Source organism: Geotrypetes seraphini, chromosome 15 (genome assembly GCF_902459505.1).
Source record: "Geotrypetes seraphini chromosome 15, aGeoSer1.1, whole genome shotgun sequence".
Classification (NCBI taxonomy): Eukaryota; Metazoa; Chordata; class Amphibia; order Gymnophiona; family Dermophiidae; genus Geotrypetes; species Geotrypetes seraphini.
In genome coordinates, this window is record NC_047098.1 from 55,332,843 (window position 1) to 55,347,681 (window position 14,839).

General features: G+C 43.9%; 1 protein-coding gene across 1 annotated transcript in view; it reads right to left on the reverse strand.

Moving 5' to 3' along the window:
* Window positions 1–14,839, reverse strand: part of ANKFY1 (ankyrin repeat and FYVE domain containing 1) — a 107,629-nt gene that overhangs the window by 8,331 nt on the left and 84,459 nt on the right. Inside the window, 5 exon segments of the mRNA XM_033921181.1 lie at window positions 1,019–1,165; window positions 2,071–2,195; window positions 5,833–5,923; window positions 12,850–12,997; window positions 14,518–14,694. Of these exon segments, the coding sequence (XP_033777072.1) occupies window positions 1,019–1,165; window positions 2,071–2,195; window positions 5,833–5,923; window positions 12,850–12,997; window positions 14,518–14,694 (688 nt within the window).

The following is a 14,839-nucleotide window of genomic DNA, read 5'->3' on the forward strand; positions in this document are numbered from 1 at the left end:
ATTTTGTATTAGATTAGATAAATAATGCTTATGCAAGCTAGATGAAACAGTTTATAAGATGTAGAGACACAGAAGAAAGAGGAAGGCATAGTTCCTTTGCTAGAGAAGCCAGACTTTGAATACTCTTCATTTGTCTTGTCTGCATGACCAGGTATTGCTTTTGTATGACATGTGTATTTATTTATTTATTCAATTTTCTATACCGTTCTCCCAGGAACAGTTTATATGAGTTTATTCAGGTCCTCAAGCATTTTTCCCTGTCTGTCTTGGCAGGCTCACAATCTATCTAATGTACCTGGGGCAATGGGGGGATTAAGCGACTTGCCCAGGGTCACAAGGAGCAGCGTGGGTTTGAACCCACAACCCCTGGGTGCTGAGGCTGTAGCTTTAACCCTTTCAGGACCAAGGGACATATTTGTCCCATAACTTTAAAATCCTATAAATTTTGATTGGGATAGTCTACAGTTCTAAATTTGATATGTACGGATTCCATATGATACTGCCTTTATGTAAACAAACTGGTTCCGACATTCATTCATTAGCGTCGTTGCTAGATTGACAAGAAGATTCACTTGCCACACTGTCCATAAGCCAGAAGTGTGATTTTTTTAAATAAAAATAATGTTATTTCACAAAAAAAATCAATTTTTTGGCATCTGCAAGCCTTTTTACCATAAAAATGTCGTCAAAACCACAAAAATTGGCCTACGATCCTTATGGTCCTGAAAGGGTTAACCACTGCGCCACAACAAAGGTTACTGTATGACCGACTGAGCGTTCCTGTGTCTTTTGTTGCGACTACTATCTTGTTTCCTTTCCTTGGCATATTCAGGTTACGTGAGTGTAGCCTCTTACTTACTAACCTAGTAGGAGGCACTCCCTACAAACCTCAGCGGTATATTCTTGTGCTTTAACAAGTAACATTGCTTTTTAAAAAACAAGTCTTACCCTGTAAAGGAAGCTTCAAAGACCAACAATAAAATGATAGCAGACTGGATGGCACTGTGTAAGCACTTACCTAGAAGTCTAAAGAGAAGTTGTTTAGTGGCAACCTGGTAATTGAAAATATTGATTCCTTGGTTATTATTAACCCCAAGTCGAGCACCAGCCCTCACTATAGCTCGGCAAAGGTTAGCATTTCCCTTCATGTAGGCTAGAAGTAACACTGAAAAACAAAAATCATAAAAACATCAGAATAGCCATATGGGTCAGATTCATGGTCCATCTAGCCCAGTCTCTGTTTCCAACAGTGGCCAATTCAGAATCCCAAAGAGAAACAAGATTCCATGCTACTGACCTCAGGGATAAGTAGTGTATCTACCTTAATAACAGTTTATGGGCTTTTCCTCAAGGAACCTGTCCAACCTTAAACTCAGGTATGCTAATTGTTACTACATCTACCAACAATGAATTCTAGAGCTTAACTATTTACTGAGTGAAAAAATATATATATATTTTAAGTATTATCATGGAATTTCATGGAGGGTCCCTTGTCTTTGTACTTTTTGAAACAGTAAACAATTAATTCAAGTCCACCCACTCTACTCAGGATTCTGTAGATCTCTATCACATCCCCCCAACCATTTCATCTCGAAGCGGAAGAGCCCTAACTTCTTAAGTCTTTTCTCACATGTAATAGAATTCCTAGTTCAATGGTTTGCAATTTTCCCCTTATTAGTGACACACTAGTGACAAAATCATAGAGCCCAATAGGACACCAGTTATGCAAATATACTTTATATGGCCATTGTAGATAACCCCCCCACCTCTAACAGTATCTAAATAATGCTGCCAACTAGCAAGAGCTGGTGATCACACTCCAACTAAACAAAAGATTTGTTGTAAGTGCAGAAGGAGCCCAGTGAGTAGAACAGCAGGCTGAGAATCAGGAATTGTCCCTATAACATTGGCAAGTCATTTCACTTCCACTGTTCTGGGTATAAAACTTGAATATAAACTAGGGCAGAGATCTATCTACTATAACCAAATCTGTAACTCACTTTGAACTTAGTTTTGGAAAGGCAAGTAATTAAATCTAAAGTCCAAATCCAGCTTCACTTCTCTACCTACCTGTGTTTCCTTCAGCATCAGGTTTATCTAGTGGATATTCCGGCATGCACTCTAAAAAGAGCTCAAAGATGGCAGCTGCATTCTCTTTTCCATAGTGCCCCAAAATGTGCATGGGTGACTGACCTCTGACACAAAACAGAACAAACACTCAAGTACCTTCATCTTTCCACATCTGTATTAGAGAAGCCCTTTAAATTAATTCAGGTAAGGTTGAAGAAAGCAAAGCTACGTACCTATAGCAGGTGTTCTCTGAGGACAGCAGGCATATAATCTCACATGTGGGTGACATCATCCACAGTACCTGGTACGGACACTGCCAAGTGCACTGTCACTTTAAATCTTTAGACAGTGTCATACTGTGTGCGTGCCAGTGTCTTCCAGCCCAACGTCAGCTTGTGAGACCATCAGTTCAGTAATAAAGCAAAGAAGCCAACTAGGGGAGGTGGGCAAGTTGTGAGAATATTATACCTGCTGTTTTCAGAAAACACTTACTATAGGTAAGTAACTTTGCTTTCTCCAAAGACAAGCAGGTATAATACTGTCACATGTGGGACTTCCATCTCTGGCAGAAGTTATCATCATGAGAACCATGAAAAAGAGTTACTGAAAACAATAAAGATATATATGTGAAAAGGGTGTACCCTCAGAATGTCCACTCACCTACACATACAGCTGCTTATCAGGCAAATGCTGTCTTGTAGGCAGTTAAAGAGTTTTAAAAAGTCATTTAGTAGGGATTCATAGTCAAGAGGCTCAAAAAGCTCCGAGTGAGATTGCTTCTCTGTCTCCACTCTGGTAGGAAGAGCTTGACCCATTTGTCATACAAAGTTAGTAAAGGATATGCTCCCTGGCAGAGACTTATGCCTTTGAGGCGGAGAAGGATCAGAGGGTACACCTTAGGATTCTTCTGCATAATAGACTGGCAAATATTCATCTGAGCGGTTGGAGATATCTGAATCAGATTCCTCAAAATATTCCCTTCTAGGTGAATCAGGGAGTGTGCATTGAGAAGGACGCGTTGATAATCTGACCCAGGAGAGAGCTCCTATGCTGATGATATATGTTGGATGGATCTGTGCTGACAAGCAGGGGTGCATGACCTCTTCCTTGACTGACGCCTTAACATATCACTGGGCTGGGTTGAGGCAGGCATGGAAGCCTTTAAGGCCTGTGTAGACTGCATCAGCAGTAATCCCGAAAGCCTTGAGCATAGCCAGATTTCCTCCTGGAGCGTCAGCGTCTGTACCAGAAAAGACATCAGTATGGAAGCAGTCTGTGATGTCTGTTGTATAGACATGGGAGACCCTGATGTCAAGGTAAGCCTGGGAGGAGATATCTGCAGCAATGGAGAGCAGTTCAATGTGTTTGTAGACTGCAAACTTGGACAGGCTACTTCACTGATGCCGTCAGAGTCATATAGTATCTTTAGGAAAGAACTAAAAACCACATTGTTTAAGAAATTTATAACCTAACCAGACTTCTCCCCTAAAATCGGAGCCTCCTCCCATCCCAAGGAGTCCGTCTACTCTCTTCTGCCAAAATTTCTATCTTTAATTGTTACCAGTTTTTCCCACTAGTGCCCGTCCTTCGTTCAAATGTACCAAGTTAACAACTTACTTCTCATCAACATCTTATGTTATCTTTTTCACCTTCGCAGCCTTGCACCTTTGTAACTCAAAGCGCAATCTCCTTTCTCTTCTCCTACTTATGCTCTGAATATCGTCGACTGTATAATGCTACTCATTGTGAAACCATGTAATACACAGCCCTGTAACTCTCCTGTTACTATCACTAGATGTTCAATGCTATACTCTGTAATTCGCTGTCTGTACAGTTTCTCTTCATTGTAAACCGCCTAGAAGTCGCAAGATTGTTGGCGGTATATAAGAATAAAGTTATTATTATTATTATTATTACTATGTGTGAGGAGGTGGATGTCTGTGATGATGCCATGCCATGTTTAGAAATGATGGAATGTTTTTGCTTCCTAGCTTTCTTACGTAATGCCTCCCCGATGGATGAAGCATGGAGAAAGATGATGTAGAGTCCTGTCTCTGAAGAGTTTGATGGCGGATAATCTCTATTCAAGTGTTGGTATACGTGGTGTCAATATTGGCTGTGCGTCAGGTCCTGAATCTCCTACTATGCTTGATGTCAAACCAAAAAAATGTTCACACTGGAGTTACTGGGCTTTCAGTGTCCTCTTTTGCCTACAGAGACAGAGGGCAGAGAGAATGTCCCAATGGTCAAGACCTAGACACTGAACACACTAGTTATGGGAATTAGAGCCTAAAATGGTCCGATTATATTGAATATATTTCTTGAAGCTGCTTGGCACTTTCTTAGACATGGAGGGAAAAATGGCTGATGCAAAGTCAAAGGGTTTGATGACCTGAGAAGCTCAAGTAAAAAGTATACCGAGAAAAGTTAAAACTCCCTGGAGTGAAAAAGGGCCTTGAAGTTGCCTGTAAGGCCAAAAATTGATCAAACTGAACAAAACTCAAGGGTAATGCAAAAATAAACAAGATTAAGAATTATAATGAAAAAGACAAACTAATATCGGGAAGGCACAAATGACTAAATCTGACATATTGAGGAGAAACAGAAGAAACAACTTCTTGGCTCCATGGAAAACTAAGAATTGATGGTCCAGCGAGCCAACACGGCATGCATGTGGTATGGGCACGTCCTAAAGATTTATACACTTCTCCCTCCGAATCCACGGATTTGGTTATTTGCAATTTTTGTTTAAAAAGCGATTTTAATTTTTTGGGCTATTTTTAAGCCCTCCCCGGAACCTTACCTGGTGGTGGTGGTCTAGCGGGCTTTCAGGGCAGGAGCAATCTTCCTACGCTCCTGCCCCGTAGAGATCATTCATAGGAAATGGCTGCCGTGAGCTCCCGTAGACCACCAGGTACGGTTCCGGGGAGTCTTAGAGAGCTTAAAGTAAGGTCTGGGATTCCGGGGGAAGGGTCAGAACCAGCCCAAATATTATTTGCAGTTTTTTAATATTTGCGGGCCGGCTCTGCCCCTAAGCCCCGCGAATATTGAGGGAGAAATGTAGTGACAGTGTACTTGGCAGTGTCTGTACTGGATTCTATGGATGAAGTCACCAATATGTGAGAATATTATGATTATCCTCAGAGAAGTTTGAATATAAACCCTTTAAATAATCAGACTACAACTATCCACTGTTTTAGACAGTGTACACTGAAAACATATATAACAAAATAAACATAATAGACTCTCTGTTAACCAGAACTCTCAAGCAACCAGCAAAACAAATCAAAGAAATACTGTAATACTTTAAATAAAAATGAAAATAAAATCAATTTCTGGCGGAAATTTAAATGTAAACTTGGCATGCTATACCCGAGTATGCCAATGTCCGGTAGTTTGTCTGAAACAGTTTATAGTATGGCATAGTATGGGGTATAGTATTGGTTAGGCCTTTTAATAGCAATTCTCAAGCAGCCAGAAACTACATTTATCAATCCCCATGCATGTGGTTAACTGAGAATCTACTGTATTATATAACAAAACACATAGTTCTTTCTTTCCAGGAAAATTTTTAATTCTAAAGGGCTATTTGATTTTAAACACGATTTTTATAACTTTAAAATAAATAGGATTTAAGAGATAATCACTTACTATGAATCCTTTTTATAGATAATTTAGGACTATCATATTTAAAAATAAGAAGGGATTACAATTTCTTTCTTTTAGATGAATATTCAGACTAGGCTGTTGTATTGTAATTACCTAAGATTAAAGGACTCTGCATCCACGCTGCATTCTGTTAGAAGTACACGGATGTTGTTCAGGCGACCATGCATTACTGCCAAATGAAGAGCTGCAGCAGACAGAAAGAAGAAGGAGAAATTAGGTTCTTACCTGCTAATTTTCTTTCTGTTAGCCTGTAGACTGGTATAGTCCTTACGAATGGGTCCTCGCTGCTACCAGCAGGTGGAGACTGAGAACAAACTTGTATATCAGGATAACTACCCCTCTTGTAATCAAGTCAGCCAAATAGCCAAGCAGAACCTAGGAAAGGCTTCAACTGAAAAGAGTAAAACACACTCCGAACAGGAGTGTAAAACCAAGGAACACTGGTAAACAACTGTTGGAACATGTGTAGAACTAAACCCTGGTATAGAAAATATCCCCACAGCTCACCATCTAAGCCAGCAGAGCCATAGCCGCTGTTCTTAATTCTCCCCGGCCCTAGAAAAATTCTAGAACCTGCAGAAAAAATAGTCTGCACACAAGCATAATAAAAACCTGCAATCACCGCACAAAGACTAGACCAGTCTACAGGCTAACAGAAAGAAAATTAGCAGGTAAGAACCAATTTATCCTTCTCTAGCACTTAGTAGACTGGTATAGTCCTTACGAATGGAATGTATCAAAGCAGTACCCATTAAGGGTGGGACCCCCAAAGGGCCGACACCAGATCATGTTCACCGAATACTGCATCCTGACGTGCTTGAACATCCACATGGTACTGTCTAACAAAGGAATGCAGAGCAGACCAAACTGCAGCCTTGCAAATATCCACTGGAGACACTAAAGAAGACTCAGCCCAAGAAGCTGCCTGACCCCAAGTGGAATGAGCCTTGAGAAACTCTGGAACAGACTTTTTCTTCAGAAGATAAGCGGAAGCAATAGACTCCTTGATTCAACACACAATAGCAGCCTTAGAAGCACCATCCCCATTACGAGGACCCCATAGAATGACAGAGATGATCGGATTTCCTGATCTCTTGGGTCCGCTGCACATAAGAGCGAAGGACCCGACCGACATCCAACTTGCGCAACTGTCTCTGCTCAAAAGAACCCTCCCGGCTACCCAACACCGGGAGGACCACTGCCTGATTGACATGAAAAGGAGAAACTACCTTTGGCAGAAAAGAAGGAACAGGCCTCAATACAACCTGCTCCCTAGAAAACTCCAAGAAGAGAGCCCTACAAGAGAAAGCCTGTAGTTCAGAAACACGTCTAGCAGAAGTAATGGCCACCAAGAAGACCACTTTAAGAGTAAGGACCTTCAAAGAACAGTCGACCAACTGTTCAAAGGGAAGGTGCACTAAACCTGACAGAACCAGGTTCAGATCTCAAGAAGGAACAGAGGGTTGTACGGGAGGCTTGAGCAATTTGGCCACCCGAAAGAAGCGAATCACATCAGGAATGGCAGTCAAACGCTGACCTTTCAACAACCCACGAAAGGCTGATAAGGCCACAAGCTGAACTCAGAGAGAAGACCAAGCCAGTCCCCTGTCCAGGCCATTTTGCAAGAACTCTAAGATGGTAGGCAGGGAAGTGCGAAAAGAGACCACTCCACGCACAGCACACCACTCTTCAAATATTCACCAAATCCTCATATAAGCCCGAGAGGTGGAAAGCCTGCGGGACCCCAAGAGAGTTGAGATCACTTTATCTGAATACCCCTTCTTACCTAGGCGATCCCTTTAAAGAACCAAGCCGTAAGACAGAAGGGACCCGGATCAAACATTGGAATAATAATAATAATAATAACTTTATTTTTCTATATCGCCATAATCAAAATAACTTCTAGGCGGTTTACATTGGAAGAAGGCTGGACAATCAGCGAAGGAGAGAAGAGTTACATAAGAAATAGGAGTTGCATGAGGAATTACATCAGGATGGGACCCTGAGTCAGATGGTTGTCCAAGAGAGGCAGAGGAAGAAGATCCGCCACCAGATGCCTCACCAGATCCACGTACCACGGCCACCTAGGACAGTCCGGAGCCACCAGTACCACCAGGCCCGGATGATGAACTATGCAGAGAAGAACTCTGCCCACTAAGGGCCATGGAGGGAACACATACAACAGCCCCTCCGTTGACCCTCAGCCTGATCATCTCTGCGACGACTGAAGAAGCGGGACGTTTTGGCGTTGACACTTGTGGCCATCAAGGCCATGAGGGCTGACCCCAAAACTGCACTATCAACTGAAAGGCCACGGGGCTTAGACACCACTCTCCGAGATCTAGCACGTGACGACTTAGGAAGTCCGTGTGACCATTCTTCACGCCAGCTATGTGGGAGGCTGAAATTTCTTGAAGGTGCGACTCCGCCCAGACCATGAGCAGAGTCGCCTTCTGTGCCACCAAAGTGCTCCTGGTGCCCCCTGATGATTGACATACATTACATTGATGTCTTCTATCCCGCCAATATCTTTCAGTTCTAGGCGGTTTACAACAAGAAATTATCCGAGGCATTGTCCGAAAGAACCCTGATTTGCCCATCAGAAAGGACTGGAAGCCTAACAGCACCAGACGGCTCCAAGACATTGATCGACCAAGAATCCTCCTCTGTGGACTAGGTGCCCTGAGCTGAGTGACCTAGACACTGAGCTCCCCAACTGAGAAGACTGGCATTCATTAGCAGCACCGTCCACTGCGGCTGATTCAGACTTGCCCCTTGAACAAGATGGAAGGTCTGGAACCACCAACGAAAACTGCACCGAGCCAAGCTCAGAAGCAGAACAGGATGATTCATACTGTGCCTCTGAGGCGACCACCTCTGAAGAAGAGCATACTGAAGAGGACGCATGTGGGTCCACGACCACCTCAATACATTGAGGGAAATCGCCATCAACCCAAGACTTGGAGGAAATCCTGCGCCCGAGGACACCGAGGCAAATTTTGAGATTGCAATTTGCTTACCCAGGCCTCCGGAAGGAAGACTTTTCCCAAGGAGGTGTTGAACAGCACTCCTAGATACTCCAAGTGCTGATATGGAGACAAAAGGCTCTTGGAATGGTTGACAACCCATCCCAGAGATTCCACCTCCTGAGCCGTGACCTGGGTGCTCTCCTGGAATGACTTCTCTTGAATCAACCAGACGTCCAGGCAGGGATGAACTAGAATGCCCTCTTTTCGCAACGCCGCCACAACAACCACCATCACCTTGGTGAACGTCCGCAGAGCTGTGGCCAGACCAAAGGGAAGTGCACAGAACTGATAGTGTTGCCCCAAGATCGCACAGCGCAGAAAGCGATGATGGGAGGCCCGAATAGGAATGTGCAAGTAGGCCTCGGTCAGATCTAGAGAGGTCAGAAATTCCCCCAGCTGAACTGCCAGAATCACAGATCGCAGAGTTTCCATGCGGAAGGAAGGTATGTGCAGAGCCCTGTAGACCCCCTTCAAATCCAAGATGGGCCGAAAGGTCCCTTCTTTCTTTGGCACCACAAAGTAAATAGAGTATCAACCTGTGCCTCACTCCTGCGGGGGAACTGGAACTACCGCGTAGAGATCTAACAATCTTTGAAGGGTCTGGCGAAAGGCCTGTTGCTTCCACGCCACCTGCGAGAGAGAAGCGAGAAAATGGTCTGGCAAGGAACGGGCAAACTCCAGAGCATAACCGTCCTGAATCACCTCCAGAACCCACTAATCGGACGTGATGTCTGCCTACTTTGGATAAAAATCCCTCAGCCGGGCACCCACCGGAACCAAGACAGGTGACAGCAAGGAGTCATTGGGTAGGACGGGCGGCAGGGGACCCGGTGAGGGCACTACCCACACCCCGACACGCCCCACGAAAGGACTGCATTTGCTGGAAGAACCTGCCTCTAGAGAGCCCAGGAAATTGAAAAGAGGCAGCCCCTCGACCAGTACAGAAGTGGCAGAAATCACGGCCAAGGTATCCTCAGGCAAACGGGGCACTTTAGAATCAGTGAGTCTGAACCAACTTGTCCAGGTCTTCACCAAACAAGAAAGATCCTTTAAAAGGAAACTTTGTCAATTTAGCTTTGAACGCCGAATCCGCTGAACAAGCCACAAGGTACAGCGAGCTGGCTTGGCAGACTTGACAGAAGCTCGCAAGAGGTCATACATGGCATCTGAAAGATAAGCACCCCCCAATTCAATCTTTGCCACCTCACGCTTGAGCAATTCCCAATCCTTAGACTTACTGTCAGGCACTTGCTCGGCCCAGCGAAAACACGCCCGAGTCACCAGCCCACCACACATTGCCACCTGGACCACCAGAGCTGTCACATCAAAAGTCTGTTTAAGGAGGGACTCCAACTTATGCTCCTCCGGGTTCTTCAAGGCCATACCGCCCTCAACAGGCACAGTATGCCTCTTAGAGATGGCCGAGGTCACCGCATCCACCACAAGCAACTTCAGAGTGTCCCTATCCCCTTCAGGAATGGGATACAGATGGGCCATGGAATGCGCAAAACGAAAGGGAGCTTCCGGCACCTTCCACTGTGCGAGCATAATGTCCTGAATATCCTGATGTATAGGAAAAGAGCGGGAAGCAGAGCAAATCCCCTTAAGCAAGGGGTCCACCGTACGCGGGGGCTCCGACATGGTGTCCTCAAAATACAAAACGGAGACCTGAAGAATTAGCTCATGAAGCTCTTCCCGCTGAAAAATGCCCATCACAGATGAATCTTCACTAGCAGGGGGGTGCTCAAACCCTTCGCTGGTGGAATCCGACCCCCCCATCAATAACATCTTGCTTCTCTGGGCAAAAATTCTCATCCCAAGACATCCTTGGGCGCTTGGACGAGAGAGGAGTAGAGGGGGGCAAAACTGTTGCTGCCTGGGGCCGCACCAGGGAAGACATCGAGGGCAAATCCTCTCCCCTCCCCCAAGTGGACACAGAACCTGCAGCCGCCAGCACATAAGCTTTACAAAGTGCTAACATAAATTCAAAGGGAAAACCCCTCCGGCAGCCCCAAGGGACTTCCTGCTCCATCAGGGGACCCTGCCATACCTTGCCCCTGTATTTCCAGAACAGGGGGAAGGTTCCTGAGGTAACTAAAATGAAGGATGAGGTTCCCGCCAAAATTGGACCTGAAACCGCCAAAATCGGAGCTCCTGCGGCCTGTCATGTCTGAAAAACTTGGGACTCTCCTGACGCTGAGGCCTAGGAACTGACCGACACAAAAAGGGAATCCCCAGCTGCTCCGGCAGTAAGGGAATCCTTTGCGAGGTACATGCGGCGGGGTGCTCTGGCCGCCGGCAACTGCTGCTGACGAGACTCCCCCACCACTCCGGCTTGTACAACGCTTGCACAGGCTGGCTGCGAGTACCTCGCATCTGGAGCACAATGAGCATTTTTTCCCCCTTAAAAGTATTCATTGTGCTGAAAAATGCCCTAGCTGTATAAAAGTGCCGATTAGATGAGAAAAACCCAATACAAATGGCAGTTTTAAAGGGAATTGAGCCCTTTAGACCGGCACACCTCAGGATTTTTTTTTTTCACTTAGTCAGAACAGACTCAAGTTTTCAAGTTTATTAAAAGTTTGTTGTACATGCAATATCAAATACTTCAATGCATATGACAATTTAAAATTAGGAGACAAAAATAAAACAATTTATACAAATAAACATACAATGTATGTACACAAGTAATTAGTGATACAAAAGGGAATAGGGGTGAACTACCATCTTTGAAGAAAATAAGAGTATATTTAGGGAAAAAAACAACATCGGGACTCCACTCTTAAAGCCCTTCGGCTCTCAAAGCTGGAGGGCTGACCAACCAGGGGGCCAGGCCGCTGGCTGAGGCACCTCTACAAAAATAAGGTGAGGTGGAGGAAGGTGGGGGAAGGGACCCAGCACAAGACCCACTGAGTGTAACACCCCCGAGGTCAGACGGATCCCCAAACAGGACCCTTCCAAGCTCTCTCCGGCACAAAAGGGGAACCCAGGAGTCCAAAACAAAATTCCAACAGTACTAAGAGGGGAGCCAAATTAGTCTTACTACCTGCTTTAATGGAGACTGAGGAAGACTGGATTGCAAGAGGTGAAGCTATCCTAATATACAAGTTTGTTCTCAGTCTCCACCTGCTGGTAGCAGTGAGGTATATAACCCATTCGTAAAGACTATATCAGTCTACCAGGCGCTACAGAAGTCATCATTACAACATACTCTCAGCAAACTGTAAAAACAAAGAGATGGGGGATTTCATTAGTTCCTTAACACTAACCATAAGGACTCAGGTAAGAGAAAGATGCAATTTTTTGTGCTTTATGTGTAACTGGGCTTCAATGGAAATCTGAAGCAACAGCCTGAAGAGATAGCTGTCATCTCAGTTTGTTCTAACTTCCTACATAACTGACTCATCTCTAATCATCTAATAACCCAACACATAGGGCATCATATAGCTTTATGTGCAGAAGGACAAACTAAACCTCTTTTACTCTCCTGCATACATGAAGATGGTTGATACAATTTTCCAGTTCAGATCCCAAAACCAAATCTCCTTGCTTGAAATGAGACAAGGCCAGGACTAGAACACAAAAGGATAATGGTCTAAGCATTGATATACAGGAATTATCTTTAGGGCCCACCACCACATAGGACAAAAATTTTGCATCATATAACTGTTCCTGAGCCCAATCCTAACAAGTAAGGACCTTAAACACCCTCATATTCTAGAGGGAGGATGCTTCACACAACTAGTAATATTCCCTTCATGAATAACGCAAAGATCAGCTCTTGCCCAACACTCTCACAGAAGCAAAGCTCATTTCTCAGAAGCTTTTTCTGGAGTGGAACTCCTTTATTTTTATTTATTTAAAAATATGCACTGCCTGCACTACCCACAGTGCTAGGCAGCCTGCAATAAAAGACTTCTAAAATAAACATAAAACAATCCATCTAAACCCCCCCCCCAACATAAATCAATTATCAATGTGATACCGTGATTAGTAAAGCAAAGCAAAAATCCACCCAGCTCAACTTAAGTTGAATGACTACATTTCTAAAGAAAACATTAAAAATCTTCACAATGCTTACCATTATTTCCATTCTCATCCACTGACCCAAAATCAACTCCATTTTCCAAAAGAACAGAGCAGATAGTGGGTAAGTCCTGCTGTGCTGCAAGGTGGAGAGCCGTCTGACGATGCTTGGTCAGCTCATTTACTTTTGCACCTGCAAGAAGCTAGTAACATAACCATAAAAAATAGGCAGGCCCAGCCTGTAGGAACCCATTGGAAAAGATTCAAGAACCATGCACACATAAAAAAGTCTCTGGTATACAACACTATGAAGCAGCCTAGATGAGGAAAGCCTTAGCATTGTAGTTCCTCATTTACAAACACAAACTCAGGTGGTCATTTTTCAGAGCTTTTTCCCTCTGTAAAGTCTGTTTAACATACAGAAAAGGGCTTTCATTTAAGTGCATGACTGCAAGCTCATACAAAAAGTATGCACATGGAAAATGTCCACCTACGCTTATGCCAGGAAATAGGCATTCCTAGAAGCACAGCTTGGGCACAGTGGAGGGGGAATTGTAATGCAATCTCATATTTATAAAATAAGTGTCCACACAGAATGCATGCACATGCTTACACCTTCTCTGGAGATGAAGTAAATTTGTGCACTTACGGGGCTAGATCTGGCAGTCTACTTTATAAAAGTATATAGTTACTCATGTTGCCTTTAAAAATATGCTTAAAATAGGCATCTTTTGATCTAAATACAGGCATTTTGTTTAAAAATGAAGCCATTAAGGAACAAAACACAATAGGCCTAAACAAGTTTTCATTAGATCTAAGCGCTCACCTAAAAACTTAAGAGCCAATGGCCGAGAACTTTCTTGCTTCTCTTTCCCAGCATTTTTTTTTGGGGGGAGGGGGGGCAGAAATCCCCTCCCAGATCAGCTGTAGTTCTTTTAGAAACAGATGTACTAAGGATCTTTTTCTATTCTATTCTAAGACACATTAGTAAATCAGCTCCTTAAAGTGCCTCTACAAATCAATGTCTTTCTTCCCAAAGCATGCTGACAGCTGTGTGATAGCACCTCTTTGACTGGTGACTGTGTTTCAGATGTCACCATGGCCTGGGTCCCCCACCAGGCTCTCCCTCTCTCAAATAGCCTTCCTCAGAATCTTCACCCAGTCTCTCTTGCTCATACCACTCTCCCAGACTTCACCTTGTTCTCTCTCACTCTCATCTGTCACTCCTAGGTAACTAATGTGATTGACAGTTTGCAATCTATTCCCCTTACTTTTCTAATTGCACAAATGCCTAAAACAACAGTGCCTGTCCCACTTCTGCACTGTCATTTGTCTCTTTGTAAGCTTGAGCCAAGCAATGCAAGAAGTTCAGGCTTGTCTTGCTGTTTCCTGTTGTGGACTTGAAACCATGAGGCTTCCTGAACTTCCTGCAGTGCACAGTTCAACAACAGTTTACAACAAGCCAAATCATGGTGCAGTTTGTGATTCAGCTCTGCAAAAATCAACAATTGGGAAAAAGAAATCTCGGGTACCATAGTGACCTGATGTCTGAGATCTAATCGAGCACTGCAATATAATATAATTTAAAAGAAGAAACATTTTCTTCTAACTTAATACTGGAAAGCTACCTTACAATAGCAAGAGATGCAGATCTGGCTACTCCCACTTACAAAGAAGGAAAGTCACCTCTGCGAGGTGCTTGTGACAAGACATTTGTATGTACCAGATTGCGAACTATGATTTCTGAGCCAGCCTGCACAGCCAGGTGCAGCGGTGTTAGTTTGGAGGCATCCTGAACTCTGGAATTGACGTTAGCCTGCACGCTGATCAGGAAGAGTACACTTTCGATGTCCGATTTCTGTACTGCCACATGAAGAAAATTCCGACCTTTGTTATCCATCTAATACAAGAAAGAATATCATCAAATCATCCAAAAGCGAAATACACTGCCTCTGCAAAACAGAGCAACAATCACTCGACTCAAAGTATCTCCTAATATTTAAGGGTGATATAATTGTGTTACAATTCAAACTGTGATATAGAGG